The sequence below is a fragment of the Hyalella azteca genome, unplaced genomic scaffold, assembly GCF_000764305.2.
Source record: "Hyalella azteca isolate HAZT.00-mixed unplaced genomic scaffold, Hazt_2.0.2 contig10672, whole genome shotgun sequence".
In the NCBI taxonomy this organism is placed as follows: domain Eukaryota; kingdom Metazoa; phylum Arthropoda; class Malacostraca; order Amphipoda; family Hyalellidae; genus Hyalella; species Hyalella azteca.
Genome location: NW_025940701.1, coordinates 826,869 through 841,834, shown reverse-complemented (window position 1 = coordinate 841,834; position 14,966 = coordinate 826,869). Strand labels below are relative to the sequence as shown.

The window sequence follows — 14,966 nt, the reverse complement described above, 5'->3', positions numbered from 1 at the left end:
TTCTGTCGTTAGAAAGACATAACTGTTATTTTATTTCCTAGACTTTTAATAACTATTGTAAAAAGCAAATATTTCATAGATTAAACCTTATTTCCCATGTTTTCTTTAACTGCATTTTCAGTACCGTGATATGGAATCAAAACGATTGAATAAGTTAACATTTTATTACAAACGATCGATAAGATACTTAGTAACGCATACTAATCATTAATAACGTTTCTACAAGATTAAATTGTGCAAGGAATAACCAGGTTTCAACTTTGGTAATAAAGGACGAGTGAACTGGCAGTGAGGCATTTTTTGTACCGAGGATTTAAACGCATAGTTCCTGAACATAGTACTTTGGGGGCGATCAGCAGCAGACAGAGCCGATTTCTTGGGTCTCTTTAATACGCATTTGTCCCACACTCGGCAGCCTTGAATATTAACATGCACCGAAACTTCATAGCGAGGTTGAATGCGTCTGTATGAAACGAATGCTTCGTCCGGACTGAATTTAGCTCCAAGCGACGAGCCATCTTCTTCCATGAGCGATGTAAAATCGAGGCCCGCAAAGCTGTCCGACTGCAAATCAAATGAAGTTCCCACAGAGTTTCCATCGTTGGTTTTCCTCTTTTTCTGGAAAGGTCCGCCTAAATTGCGTCTAGAAATTTTATTCTTAATATTTTCTTCTCGGCTGAGCGCATCCTTAAGAAGTGCCTCCCCTGTAGTTCGCAGTTCTTGGTAGACATGCGACTCCATGAAGCTCGGCATTTGACTCTCGTGAACACACAAATAAACAGAAGGCAACTGCAGAACAAACGCTGATCCAAACCAGCTTTCCCCAAGAGCGTAAACTTGGCGGAGCTTCGAGAATGAAACTTGCTGATCGGAGCCTTCACTGCCACCATTGTCATCGCCTTGACTTCTATTATTAACATCAGGAGCACCCTCAGATGCAGAGGACTCTGAAATTTCACTGCTGTCTGCGTTTTTACATTTCCTAGGCACGGTGAGATCGAGTCTCTCAGGCATTTCACGGACGTAGGATGCTACGATCTTTACCAGCACAGCCTGAAGAGAATAAAGATGAAAAAATGTTTAGAAACGAGTAACAAGAAAATTAATGCCAGGGGATTAAATATTGCCCAAAGAAGCTAGGCGGAATATCAAGTTCAGAGGATACTAGTTAATAATTCATTTGCCTCTTAGACTTATTTATTCGATCATGGATTACTTGCAAGAGGCAATTGTTAATTGGTTGTTCGTAGCAAGATAAATGTTATCAGAAAACTATAATGATGTATACTATTTAGGTCTAACCATGAGCAACCCTTGAGCCTGCTTAGCATCAATAGACTCTCTAGAGACGATGGCAGTGGAAGGGCCAGTGGCGTTGGTGAGAGGGAGAGCGGCGCGCAGTCTGCTGTGGTAGCTGGCGTAGCAGTGCAACAAAGACAGTTGCGCGGCCGGGCCTGGGGCGTAATGACGGATGATTAACTTTTGGGCATTGCTAAAGAGATAATAAATTACACAGTGCCAATTTTATGTTGGATAAGCCGCTAAAGATTGTGACCTCTACTAATGTATCATAAGGATTTCATAATTCTAACCTACTGAAGATATGTATTTTCACAAAGCCGGGAGGGCATCTCTAAGATGGAAGACCTTTAGGAGAAAAGGGCGCTAGAGGCGTGGTTTATAAATACAAATGAACGAGACTACACCGCGAGACGTGATGATGTTTTATGAACACATGGAGTTAGTTGAGGCTGTAACACTAGACGTGACGATGTTTTGTAAACACATGGAATTAGTTGAGGCTGTAACACTAGACGTGACGATGTTTTGTGAACACATGGAGTTAGTCGAGACTGTAACATAACATAGTGATGTCGGCGCTGAAGTGTAGGCCTGATGTGGCCTGTCGCCGATTCTTTTCCTTTTAAGTTGAGGCTGTAACACTAGACGTGACGATGTTTTGTGAACACATGGAGTCAGTTGAGGCTGTAACACTAGACGTGAAGATGTTTTGTGAACACATGTTCATTGCAGCTTTGCAGAATGAATTTCTTAAGCGAAATACAGACATGGACTCCTGGGGCCATACTTTCAAAACACGCTAAGTGAACGTAAGTATTTATGCTCTATTTTCTTGTCCATGATTGGTGAATTTGGCTTGTAAGGCCGTGAATGATTGGCGGATAAACTTACGATCTCTTAACTATTTTTGAAAGTATTGGCCCAGAGCATTTATCTGCACACAGAGAACCGGCGCGTACCCAGAGCAAGCAGAGCGTTGAGGGCGCCGGTGTGCTGACTCCACGGCCGCGACGTGCTGGCGATGACAGCACCCAGGCTGCTAACAGCCACGTCCCATGCTGCACAGCCCTCACTCCACTGTGCCAGCACCTGCTCATGTCAGCATACCACATCAGCACACAGCAGCACCTGCTTATGTCAGCATACCAAATCAGCAAGCACCTGCTCATGTCAGCATACCACATCAGCATGCCCCGGCACCTGCTCATGTCAGCATACCACATCAGCATGCCCCAACACCTGCACAGAGCATACCACAACACACCTCAGCATGCTACATCAGCACACTCCAGCACGTGCCCACATGAAGTATATTTCACCATGGATATACAGGAAGTATATTCAAATTACAAGAATTGACGAAAAATTGTTCATATATATATATATATATATATACCATATATATGTGTGTGTGTGTCGTAAGTTGATCAGATAACACCGGTACCCAGTACCCACTTTGAGCATAGTATTTGTTGCAAGACTTCGTATGGGGTGTGTGTCGTAGCTGTGCTTGCGTTCTGTCACCACGCAGAACACTATCAAGCTGATAATGTCTCGCACCTGCAAAATATTAGCATAATAAATTAGGATAATGACAATATTTTTGGGATTAGAAATCAAACAAAAAAAACATGCAGACACTTTGGACTTGAACTGTAATATTAAGAGGACATATGAAATTTATTCACAAAGATATGATAAATACACCTTCAAGAACTCACTTACTCATCAAGTTTTGGGAGTAAAATCCAGTACCAGGCTATAAATTAACATGGATCAAGTAACTTACATATTTGGCGTGTCCAACGTGTAGGTGAGCATTAGAGAGAAGTGCTCTAACCACGAGCAGCACGCGACGCAGGATGCAAGGGTTCTGCCGAGCTAACTGAGCTCCTCGCAGGCAGCCTGATATTATGGCACCCACTAGCGGACTCATGCGGCTGTTGGTCTCCAGGTCTCGGAGCAGCATCTGTAGCCATACTTTCTTTAATCCTAGTTCATTCAGTCAGTCACTTCATTTATTGACGAAAATGTTAGCCATTTAAATCAGTGGCTTTTACATGTGCAAATCTATACATTGGAAAAACTTTAATCACTTGCATATATGTAGGTAAAAAAAAACAGAAAAAAATTACAACTGAGAAATCAAGCACTACTACTAATTAAAATTCTGATAAGTTCCTTCCATAATGAAAAATTTACTAAATTATTTTCAGGCTCATTCATGGTTAAATTTCTACCAATTTGCTGCTTAATGCTCGTTGTTTGAAATGGATTCCAACCACTATACTGTATAAATTGTAATTAAATAAAACTATTGTAGCTAGTTTGTGTTTTTTTTTTTTTATTTTTGGCAAATAGGTACTAGTATTGGCAAGCTTACCTTTTAAAAAAATGAGGGATCACTACTGTATTTGAAAGAAGCTACCCCCTTATCATCAAAATGCTATGCAGATCTCAAATTTATATCGGGAAATTATTCATCGTAGATTCATTAAAATTATTATTTAATAGTTATCAATAATGATTTCATAAATATAATATTATTCTTTACTATAAAAAAACTATTTCTAACCTGAAAAATTGTATCACTGTGACCAAATATGGCAGATATTAGTGTAGAGTAATATTTGGTGAGCTGAGCTGATAACTGCAGTGGAGACAATGAGCCTTCATTGCCTGCCTCTCCCTTGATGGTAACATGATTACTGATGTACACCCATTCACCTGATACAAAAATTATTCATGATAATACAATGAAATAAACATTTTTCACATTTTTTCAATAGGATATTGTAGCAGTTTATACATATTTAACCATGATATCTTTCCATCCTTACAAACATGTATGAATGACAATTTAAAAAAGACATATTACTTACCTTGGGTAGTGTTGAATGAAAAAATCTGGTACTGGAAGATTTCTGATAGAAGTTATAATTGGAATCAAAAATAGCTCAAACTTACCTTTAACACAAGGGTTTCCTGGTTGGTGATAGATTTCTCCAGGTAAAGCAGTGCTAGCAAGGTTCAGAGGAGGATCTGCCACAATGTGGACTCCTACTTCTGGCAGATTAATCCAGTCTGCTCCTTCAGCACTGTTGCTATGTCTGCAAGATATGCTCATTTGATCATCTTATGCTATATGATATAACACATATATGTATATCTTCTGATCCTCAAATGTTAGAATGAAAATGGTATAGAAAATAGCAGTATATATTCAAATCCACTACTGGCAATCCATAGTCAATTATTGCTTACATTTTGATGGATAGAATACTGAACAATCAAAAAAACAATTACTCAACAAAATACCTCTGTTAAATATAAATAAATATCAACACAATTACACACCCATAGACTGGAGGAACATCCATCATCTGCAAAACTCTATTGAAATCATCAGTGGAGAGTCGCTGCCGTTTACAAGCATGAAGGTGATGTGTAGCATTATAAAGCACCTGGCGTAGTCTATATGTAACATCAGATGCCAGAAGACTACAAATATCAGGTGATAAGTCAGCAATGCCAGCAGCTTCACCCCAAGTTGCAATGCTTTCTTGTGCCATGTGGGCAAATCCTTTCTCTTCTCCAGCTACTAAAGCCATCTAAAAAAAATGAAAAGAGGTTAATACCTACTAATTGATAGGAGGGCTTAAAGTGCATAATATAGAAAGCCATATGGATTATGTATGGAATGGATGATATTGCATTGAATAATGGTGAATGGGATAAATTGGAGGTTGTACAGAATATGATAGCTAAACTGGTACTTGTGGCCCCCAAATGGACTGCAGTGGAGGATTTAAGAGGAGAAATGGGATAGGCACATTTAGTGAGAGAAGAATGGAAGCAGCATTAAGATGTACAACTTTTATATCTTAATGCTGCTTCCATTCTTCTTGTACATATATGCCTGGAATTTGAAAGAATGGATGATGAACGATGAGCGCAAAATATCTATCTGTGGAACATGGGGGTGACCAAATGGCCATGTAGATTTTGTGTATTTGTGCACAAGTGTGGCCTGCATGTAGCATGTCAAGGGCCCGCTGGGCCAAAGGACAATTAGAATAGAATAGAAGTGTCGGCGTTGAAGAAATAGGCCCATGGCCTGTTGCTGATTCTTGAACTTTTCATGACTTGATTCACAAGGGATCCGGCCTTTGGAACCCGATCTTTTCATAGCTGACAATTGATTGAGATAGCTGCTGGACTTATTGCCTGGTCCGTAATTTGTTAGGCATTTTAAGACTGACAGTACGCGGTGCAACAGCCTAGCAGGGAAATCAGTAAAGAGTGGGATGTAAAGAAGGGAAAAGTATAAATTAATGAGAGTGAAAGACTATGGGCTGAAGATGATGTTTGAGCATGGATTGAAGGGAAATAACACTAAAACTAGGTATGTCAGAAAAACAGCCTGATGAAAGCAATGCCTAAGTGTAGAGGTAAATTGAAAATCAGGGTACTGCAGCCTCTGCAGGACATTTTTACTTTGATAGCAACATTTCATATAAATCAATCATTTATTATCAAGTTGCAAGACACATTGAGTTATGAAATTTGCATCAACAACATAAGTAGGACTACAAAATCATGTAAATAGCCTTAGGATACTACTCAAAAATAAAAAATTTGTTAGATTTTGCCTAGTCACAAAAATCTCAAGATTAACAAAAAGTAAAGCACCAAAAATTACTCCAAAAACAGTCTCAAGGTTCTGACAAATCCACTAGACTGACTAGTTTAAAGGTTGATGAGTGATGACTGGTCCACTCCGGCACTCACCAGTCACCACTGGAGTCCCAATCCCATCCCATCCCTAATCAGATCATCAGGCTTAGACATGGTGGCATTCCATAGTATAAATAAAAGAACATGAGCTTTTGGGAAATTGGAGCGCTCTGTCATAATTGGAGCGTCAAGGTCACTACACCTTCCCCCACGAATTCTACTGCACAACTGCGGGCGGGCTGCGTGCTGCAGCTGGTCGCCGCTACCGTGCGCTACGCGGCTACGCCATTCCTCGACGAAAACTTGTTTGTTCAGCTTTACAAGAGCCTTGTGAGGCCCTTAGTTGAATATGGACACTCTGCCTGGCAGCCGTTTCACAAGACTCTATGTGCTGATATTGAAGACGTTCAGAGACGGGGCACCAAGCTCCTCTCTTCGATCAGAGATTTGCCATACTCCGCCAGGCTGGAAGCGTTGCGTCTCCCCTGTCTTGAGCATAGGCGCCTGCGGGGTGACCTTATCGATACGTACAAGTACGTACAAGGACTGTACAGGGTGTTAAAGCCCAAGTTCCAGTTATCAAGCAACAGGGATACTAGAGGCCACTCTCTGAAGCTCGCAAAAGGCAGATGCCGACTCAGCGTAAGGAGCAACTTCTTTTCACAGCGAGTAATTAACTCATGGAATAGTCTGCCAGAGTCAGTCGTAACAGCACCATCTGTAAACAGCTTCAAGAGCAGGTTTGACAGTTTCTGGAGGGACAACCCGGCCCTGTACAGCCCCTCATGCTACGAGTGATGAGGCTTCGATCATCTTGGAACAGACACTGCGATGGGCGCGGTGCTGATAAAAATTGTTGTCGACCGATGAACAGGACCGTCAGGGACCTTAAATCGTATTGTCAAAGTCAAAGTCAAAGTCAAAGTCAAACTACCACGGGAACAGGCAAATCGCACAGAGCCAGTACTCGTGTCAATTCCTAATCTATACGCTGGCTATTGAAAAAAGATTTCGTGCGTTTCCAAATTTGATAGTTTACAATTAGTACATATTTTATTGATCAAGTACCGGTACCAATTTTATGCATGAATATTGTGCGTTTGAAAGCTTTTCTGTATAAAAACGAATATCTTTCCCCCCTTTAAGTCCCCTTCAAAATAGTTACAAAACAATTGTATCGTGCCCATCAGCATTACCGCATTTTGAAGGGAGTAAATGAGCAGCCAAAACGCGGGTATTCAGCCATTCTTAACACTTGACTAGATTTTCAAACTGTACTATAACAACATTCTCCAAAACATGCCTTAAACAGTCTTGGAACGAGTTAAAATAATTTGTATAATTTTTGCATTCATCACGTTCCCTTGATTGGTAAAATATTTTCGAAATTACCTTCCATTTTTTCAGTTTATTCTACACACTTCTAAACTGAATATTAATCTCTCCAAAGCAGGAAATTTAAAGAAACATTTCTTAAATGTATTTACAAATCCCAATTTAGGCCATTAACTACAGTTTTAAAACGTATGTATTTTAATTTCATATATGCGTGTTGATTCTAGCATGGCTGATTGTTTCTACTAACGTTGTCAGTTGCCGATGACATTTTTGGTTTAAGATACACTATCAATTTTATTGATGAAAAAATCGCAGTATTATAATCATGTGTTTATACAGAAAATACATAGTTGCTAACATTTGAACGATTGTGGAAATACTCGAAAATATAAGTTAGAAACATGTATCTATCACCGACAACAATTTTTCTTTTTGATGTTCAATTCCATTAGGATTTCCAATTTTTATCTATCTACTAAACAACAACTGCCGATGATTTCCAATTTTTAGCTATCTTTTGGGTCGGCAGATATGTTACTAAACAACATGTCCGTGAATAGTGTTATTCTACAATGTACGAGACCCAAAACATGAACAAAACGCAAGAGAGAACTAAGGCCAGACAAAGATTCGCGAGCCGTGCTTGGCCTCTGGGAGCTCCTCTGCAGGTGGGATGGGGATGAGCTTGGGAGCATCCGGGAACTCCGGTGAAATATAACCTGGCGGCTTGGGGCTGTAATATTGAAAAATTTACATTAATAAACAAAATAAAGTACACATATTTTGAATCATATTTTAAATTGTAGTCTTCATAGGAGATTCAATCGAAAATCGCCGAAAACTTCAGGAAATTGTTAACAAAACAAAATAATTTACAATGAGCATTAAAACTGGATTGCAAGGTATGAAAGAGAAATCTCTAAATTTCTATACGATTTTAACAAAGAAATTGCTATGTTTTAATTGAATTCTAATGGTCGCAAAATTTGAATCAGGGCGAAAAAAATGTCTACATGCAATGGATGGTAATGTGGAGCTTTTCCTCAAATCATTTTGGTAGCAACATCACCAATAAGAGAAACAGAAGATTTCATCTGGCATGCTCAGAAACATGACTTACCGGTCAGTCTTGAGGACCTTAGCTCTGCAGTAATACCCATGTTGAGGCTTGTGCATGTCCAGCTTCTCAAGCATGCACTTGTCAAATGCAGCTTGAGTGTTTCGACACCTGAAAACATCAGAAACAAAATAATCAGGCATGAATCATATTGTGTTTGAGATAAATCATAGAATTTTCAGCAAAAATTGTTTGACCCCTTTTATAAGAAAGTCAAGCAAAACTACAAATTTTGGTTGCATTGTCATGGGATAAGTTATTACTGAATCACACATCAGAGGTTGAAACATAACAAGAAACTCTTACTTTTCGAACTGGAAGTCCACAGAAGACTGGTCTATGCAGTTAGCAAACTGTGTGAACTCATCAAGGCATTCCTTCTTCACTTTCCTAAAGAATTCAAGACCACAGGCCGTCACGTCCTTTCCAATGTCAACACATTTTCTGATGTCTTTTTCTTCATGTCGGCAGAGCATATACTCCTGAAAAAAAAAACAATCAGTAATTAGTTAATATTATTATAATGAAATAATTTTTCATTTGACTAGGTAACCAAGGCTATTATAATGAAATAATTTTTTACTTGACTAGTTAATTAAGGCAATATACTGAACCGTAAAGTAAGTTAGTACACCAATGCAGTATATGAGTTTTTAAGCAGCTTATATATATATATATATATATACCAGAAAAAAATATATCTTGAAATTACTTATCAAACATTAAGGCAAGAATTTAAAATAAGTGATGGCAATACTAATTCAGTAAAACGCCAGCAAGGAAGACATAATTTTATGTTCCATAGATCTTGCAGCTTGATAGTTTTTGCATTTAACAAAAAATTTTTTTTTACTTTATGCAAAAATTATTTTTGGGAATTATGAGATTGTAAGAACAAGTCCAATGCAATACTATACCCTTAAAGACACTTAATTTGAAGAAGGCAGGATTAACAGCAAAACAAATCTGCACAATTATAATTACACATTGTTATTTTGCATAACTACTGTATTATGCAAATTACTTCTAAAATCTTCTAGAAGGTCCAAATTGATAACAAGGTCTAATCATGTTTGGAAGCTAATTTAACTGAGAAATTACTGAGACCCATTTAATGTCCCAAATAAGTTAATTCTTCTACAAATTTGCTCAAGTGCCTCACTCATAGTGAAACATTGAAAAGGGTAATTCAGTTCAGTGGCATTTAAATGCCTACTCAAAACAGTTGGATTAGATGTAAATTGTACTAGAAAAGTTGCATGTGTATGATATTTTTCTGTATAAATAAATAAATATGTGTTTAATTATATAATAACAGTTTTGTTTGACATACTTGAAATTTATCTCACTTAAAAAAATTACAAGTTTTCTTGAAAATTAACAAAGCAAATCAGGTGCATTTATCTCATCAGACCAATTTTACCAATTTCTTATGGCTTCTTTCTGACATTATAATTTTTACTTTGTAACCCAGATAATGGATATAACATAATACTTAAAGGGGTTTAATGGCTTTAACTAGATCAGTGATCTTGTTCAAAATTTTATTCAATATCTGCAAAGGTAAACATAAACATTTCTGTAATAGACTTATCCTTTACTCTATCGCCTAGCTCAGTGCAGGGTTTTCAAATAAACTTATCAACCCAGTTCTCCCACACTGAGTAGGTTAGCAGCTTTGAATACTGTACTTTTGTGCTGCTGGATATTAGCAATAGATGAAATAGGGTCAGAGACACAAAATCCCCTCAATTTTAATTTAGGGTTATAACTTGTGCAGGTCAGCTCTAATGACTGAACTTCATTCCCCTGAGTTGAAATTTTATTGACTTTTCATTCATATACTCCTTTCTTGATTCTCTGTCATTAGTTTGCTTTGTAACATTGTTCTAATAGTTTAATTAAAACTTATACCCTTAACTATGTTTGCATGCTACCCTTAAATAATAGTTTGAACCTTCATCCCTTGACAATATCCAATGAGAGTAAATATTGGAATCAGACACCTTTACAGGAATGTCAACAAAAAATCTCTAGATTGCCACTATGCCCATGGCCCTTACATTTTAAGGGGAGCGTCTGGGTCAAAATAGAAAATTTTGACTTTTTCGGTTTTTATACTCATCTTAAAGCTTACATTCTGACGCATCTAATGGTACCAAAACCATCTCTGTACATTGATTTATGCATTCACGACAGATCGCGAAAGGATTAGGGGTGGTGGAGTTCCATAACATTTAATATAGGCCTAAATTACCGGTAGCACACTTAAATAGCTAGTCTGAACATGCTGTGCTTCAGTTATCCGCCTGCAATCATATGGGATGGTTCTCATGCCGTTGTTCGCACCATCCTTGACAGAAATTGAGCTCCAATATCGTGTAGTCTTGCAACCTTGCACCCTTGAATGTCTTTTTTGTGGTGCACGCGACTTTGTCGGGCCCTACTGAAAAGTTAATTAAGTGTCACTGCAAACCTATCTTCTCCTAGAGTTTTGAAGCTACATCAATGAGACATATACCATTCGATTTGCAAAGAAAAGATCTACAAACTGATGGTGGGCTTTTCCCAAGTTTGTTATAGTTCGGATTTTATTTTGCAAAAAAAGGGGGGGAAATGGAGGTAAAATCAAAAATTTTGAAATATTTCGGACAAAATGCTCCCACACCCACAAAAATGAGAAATTCAAAAAACCCCACCATCAGTTTGTAGATATGGTCTTTACGCATCAAATGATATGTGTTTCGATGTTGTAGCTTGAAAATCCTAGGAGGAGACAGATTTTCTAAAGTACCCCCTTTTTTGCCGTTTTTAAAGAATTTCACGTTTTCTTTCAATTTTTTAAAAAAATTGACAAGAGTAAAACCTGCATTATTTTAGGGTTTACACATGTGTACCAAATTTCAAATCAATCCGTCTGTAAATAACCGAGATAAAATTTACCCCAGACGCTCCCCTTAATATTATGCTGATTAAGTAAAACAATAAATTTTAATATCCAAGGAAATAATTCGTTTTATCTGCTATTTCAGACAGAATTTGACTGATGTTCTTAATAGCCAGCAATGGCTTTGCTGAACAAGAGCAAAAATCCTAATTTTACAAAAATGCAACAAAACAAATGGGCCGGCCCACCACACTCAGGAAGATGTATATAAACGGAGAAATTTCTCGCGTAAATCAATCTAATTATATTTTTTTCGTGCAGACGTTCGTGCAAATCACGGTCATCGATTCCGCGCCGTGCAGCACTCGGCGCGGGCCGCAGAGCCGTCCGACACAGTTCTGATTTAGACACAGTTTTCATCTGAATGGAATGGCAACATTGTCTGTAGATGATTTCAAGTAACGCTGAACCAGCATTGCCAGATGGTATATTTCTATAGTAATGTAAATGTAGTCACAACATTGGCATGCAGGATCGTACTGTTGACATACAGGTTCATACCCTACTTGCTGCAACCAGTCCAGTCATTCATTAGAAGGCACCGATGGCACATCTAAAGCCATGTTGCCTTCTTTAGTTCTGTTTTCATGTCCGATTGAATTGTGATCTATAAATGAATATTCATTACTGTCATACTGTGCTGACTCTTAGAACCTGAGTCCTGAGTTGACGCGGTAGCAATCTAGTTAACTCGTATCCAACCACAACACAGTGCGGATACACGTTTGTGTGTACAGTCAGTGTGATTACGTAATTTGCATTGCCGCGCGTCCATATTTAAACTATTTTAGCTTTCTAAAAGTACGGCGCTGTCGGCGCACGGCGCATTTTTTTTACCGGCATAGTACGGCGCACCGCGCAGGTCGTTAAAATGACAATATAAATTCCCGCGCACCTGGCACATCTTCCTGACCATGGCCGGCCCATGGCTGAAAAATTAATTGTTTAATGACTTCAGAAATCCATTTCTGGCTCAAAAAGCTAGCGTGGAATATATCTACCTTTCAAGCTGCAACTAGACTGTTCCTGCCATTTTTGGAGCTGCAAGACTCCCGCTAGATGAATTGTCTCTTGTTCATTTTTTTCTTCATAATTAAACTGTACAATCAGGTTGTAAGATTCCAAGTGTATTACAAATTTCAAATTTGTCATTCTGCAGGAGCAAAATTTCATTCATAAGTAGAAAATTCCAATATAGTTAAGAGGGCCAAACTGGAAAATTAGGCAGAATTATAAATAAACAAAAATGCCATTGATTCAGCTCATTCAGGCAAATTTCATGCCTGTCTTCAGCTGCAGTATTCAAAAATTCTTGTGAAACAATTATTTTACCCCGTGATTTTAAGAAAATTCTGCCTCATTTTTTAAATTGGTAAGAGAGTAAGTATTTTCTATACCAGCTTTCCAATTAGGTTTCATAGATAGTCATAGTTAAACTTTCTATGGTAACTACCTACATGTAAATCTGGAGTAGGTCAGTAGGAGGCAGAGTTTTCTGAAAACTGTGAGTAAAAATTATTACTTTTTCTAACAGCAATCTTAAAACTTAGAAGTAAGAAAATGGTTGCAGTTGGAAAGCTCCAGTTGGAGTTGGCCATTGCAACTTAAGTTAGTCAGTTAGTGAGTCCTTATCAAGTTATCAGCTTATGATCCAATTGTTAGCTAGTCCTTATGATCTAATTCTAATACAGAAAAACTTGGATAGAAATTGGGAATAATGTACCTTCAATATTTTAGCAGCAGAAATATTAACAAAAGACTGAAGGGAATCAAGGGATATTTGCATGAGTACAGACTAACCTGAGATGGAGTTTCACAGTATTTGCCCAAATGAAATGCTCCAGCTCGAAGAGATGGAGTAGAGAGGTTGATTTCTTCAACCGTTAATTCTTCCTCAGTTGGAAGATTAAAGCCTTTGGTACGCATGGCATACAACTAACGCGTTGTTCTTAATAGTCGGGATCAAGAGCTCGTTTTCCAATTTCTTCAGCACCAGCCTACCTACTCTGGCATATGCGCTCCTCCGCGAACACCAGCTGATGAAGACAGTCGGTCTCGAACCGGATTGTCACACGGCAGGTAAGTTACCTTGTGTTGCGGACAACAATAGCATCCAAAAATCAATGGATATGCACTATTCTTTATTCTATATTTGCATAACCTTATATTTTGAATTGGATCATATTTATGTAAATACCTTTATGTGAATAGGAAACAACAATGACCCCTTATTTGTTTGTTCACCTTCCACATGGACACGCTATATTCTATTATATTTTATTAAGCCTAATCTCCATCGAATACTATTATGTCTTCAAAGTCAGAATTTGATTGAATATTTGAATCGATTCTGATATTTTTTTGATCAAATTTCTGAAAGATTTTCTGTACATGTATCACATGCTCATATTAATTTGTCCGTCTGATCCAAGCAAATAAACGCATGCTTATGTCATATATTAACAGTTTTTTATATATACTTTTATGTTGCCACGACTGTATTATTACAGTAAATGAGTAACGTTATAAATTAACGGAAGCAGTCACCCATTTATGTTGGAAATTGTTATACAGTCTAGTATATTGGACGGTACTATAGTTAGAGGACGAAATCGTCTATAAAAAAACTGGTGTCATTAGATTCTACCAAATACATATTTAATTGCTATTATATTCCCATGTAAAAAATACATATATAGTAGGGGCATTTGTCAATTTATGAAATCCGATATAGTTTATCAACCTTGTGAGTTAATTTTTCAATTTAATTTTGCGGTTGCAATCTATGGCGAAAAATCGTGGAATCTAAAGATTTCCTCGTCCCGCCAAAATGAATAATTATTATTTGTGAATAAACAGTGTATCCAATTTGCAACGTATCGACTAATTGTCCAAATCATAAACGCGCTGGTAGCTTTTAGTTGCGAGATTCCAAGTATTTTGCTGGCGTATCAAAAATGTTAATGCACGCGTAGCGTGCATTAACAATTCGTGTTTTATTCAATTAATTCATCTATAAACGACATCAATAGTTTTTAAACTGTCTATTAACAATTCTCAATCCAAATTTACCTACTGATCTAACGGCGCGATCAGTCAAATATCACGTCCTAATAAGAGTTCCAAATGAAGAGTTTGGATACTTTTATGAGATGCGGAGAGTTCCATTCAGTTCCAAATGACGTGCTTGTTTAAACGGCTTCCAAGGTAACAGAACGAAAGAAAAAACTTTCGTTACTTCTCATTCAGTAATGAAATAGTATTTTCCGAATTGAACATCCAAAGGTGTTCAATTTTGAATTGAATTTAGTTTTATAATTGATTCTGCTTTTCTTATAGGTTTTGAACTGACGATGGAGCTGGACTCCGAAACGTTTTCATTCTTATGAAATGGTTAATATTCTGGCTGTTTTCTTGCTTTTAAATTCCTGATTAACTGGCGATTTAAGCAATCTAGTAATTTTATTACTGAACATCCAAAATTAAATGTTTTTCAGAACACATTTTGAGACGTGGATGAGATGA

The 14,966-nt window shown here is 37.6% G+C and overlaps 2 protein-coding genes across 2 annotated transcripts; both read right to left on the bottom strand.

Annotated features, from left to right (window-relative positions):
- Positions 1-149: 149 nt before the first annotated feature.
- Positions 150-5,127, bottom strand: LOC108671242 (TAF6-like RNA polymerase II p300/CBP-associated factor-associated factor 65 kDa subunit 6L). The gene is made up of 8 exons (XM_018158744.2): positions 4,660-5,127; positions 4,270-4,412; positions 3,878-4,029; positions 3,092-3,271; positions 2,758-2,862; positions 2,262-2,391; positions 1,303-1,454; positions 150-1,053 (listed from the first exon to the last, which is right to left on the bottom strand). The coding sequence occupies exons 1-8, from the start codon at positions 4,911-4,913 to the stop codon at positions 220-222; spliced, it is 1,950 nt and encodes a 649-aa protein (XP_018014233.1). The 5' UTR covers positions 4,914-5,127; the 3' UTR covers positions 150-219.
- A 2,377-nt stretch (positions 5,128-7,504) lies between these two features.
- On the bottom strand, positions 7,505-13,518 carry LOC108671089 (NADH dehydrogenase [ubiquinone] 1 alpha subcomplex subunit 8). The gene is made up of 4 exons (XM_018158572.2): positions 13,242-13,518; positions 8,801-8,976; positions 8,498-8,605; positions 7,505-8,110 (listed from the first exon to the last, which is right to left on the bottom strand). The coding sequence occupies exons 1-4, from the start codon at positions 13,365-13,367 to the stop codon at positions 7,990-7,992; spliced, it is 531 nt and encodes a 176-aa protein (XP_018014061.1). The 5' UTR covers positions 13,368-13,518; the 3' UTR covers positions 7,505-7,989.
- Between the last annotated feature and the right edge of the window lie 1,448 nt (positions 13,519-14,966).

Bases quoted from the DNA above. Each gene is read 5' to 3' on its own strand.
- LOC108671242 (XM_018158744.2), bottom strand. From the start codon at position 4,913: ATGGCTTTAGTAGCTGGAGAAGAGAAAGGATTTGCCCACATGGCACAA. The intron at 2,863-3,091 runs GTAAGTTACTTG...AATATTTTGCAG, and splicing joins ACGTTGGACACGCCAAATAT to GTGCGAGACATTATCAGCTT. The intron at 1,455-2,261 runs GTACGCGCCGGT...ATTACGCCCCAG, and splicing joins CAACGCTCTGCTTGCTCTGG to GCCCGGCCGCGCAACTGTCT.
- LOC108671089 (XM_018158572.2), bottom strand. From the start codon at position 13,367: ATGCGTACCAAAGGCTTTAATCTTCCAACTGAGGAAGAATTAACGGTT. The intron at 8,606-8,800 runs GTAAGAGTTTCT...TGATGTTTTCAG, and splicing joins GTGGACTTCCAGTTCGAAAA to GTGTCGAAACACTCAAGCTG. The intron at 8,111-8,497 runs GTAAGTCATGTT...TCAATATTACAG, and splicing joins AAGGTCCTCAAGACTGACCG to CCCCAAGCCGCCAGGTTATA.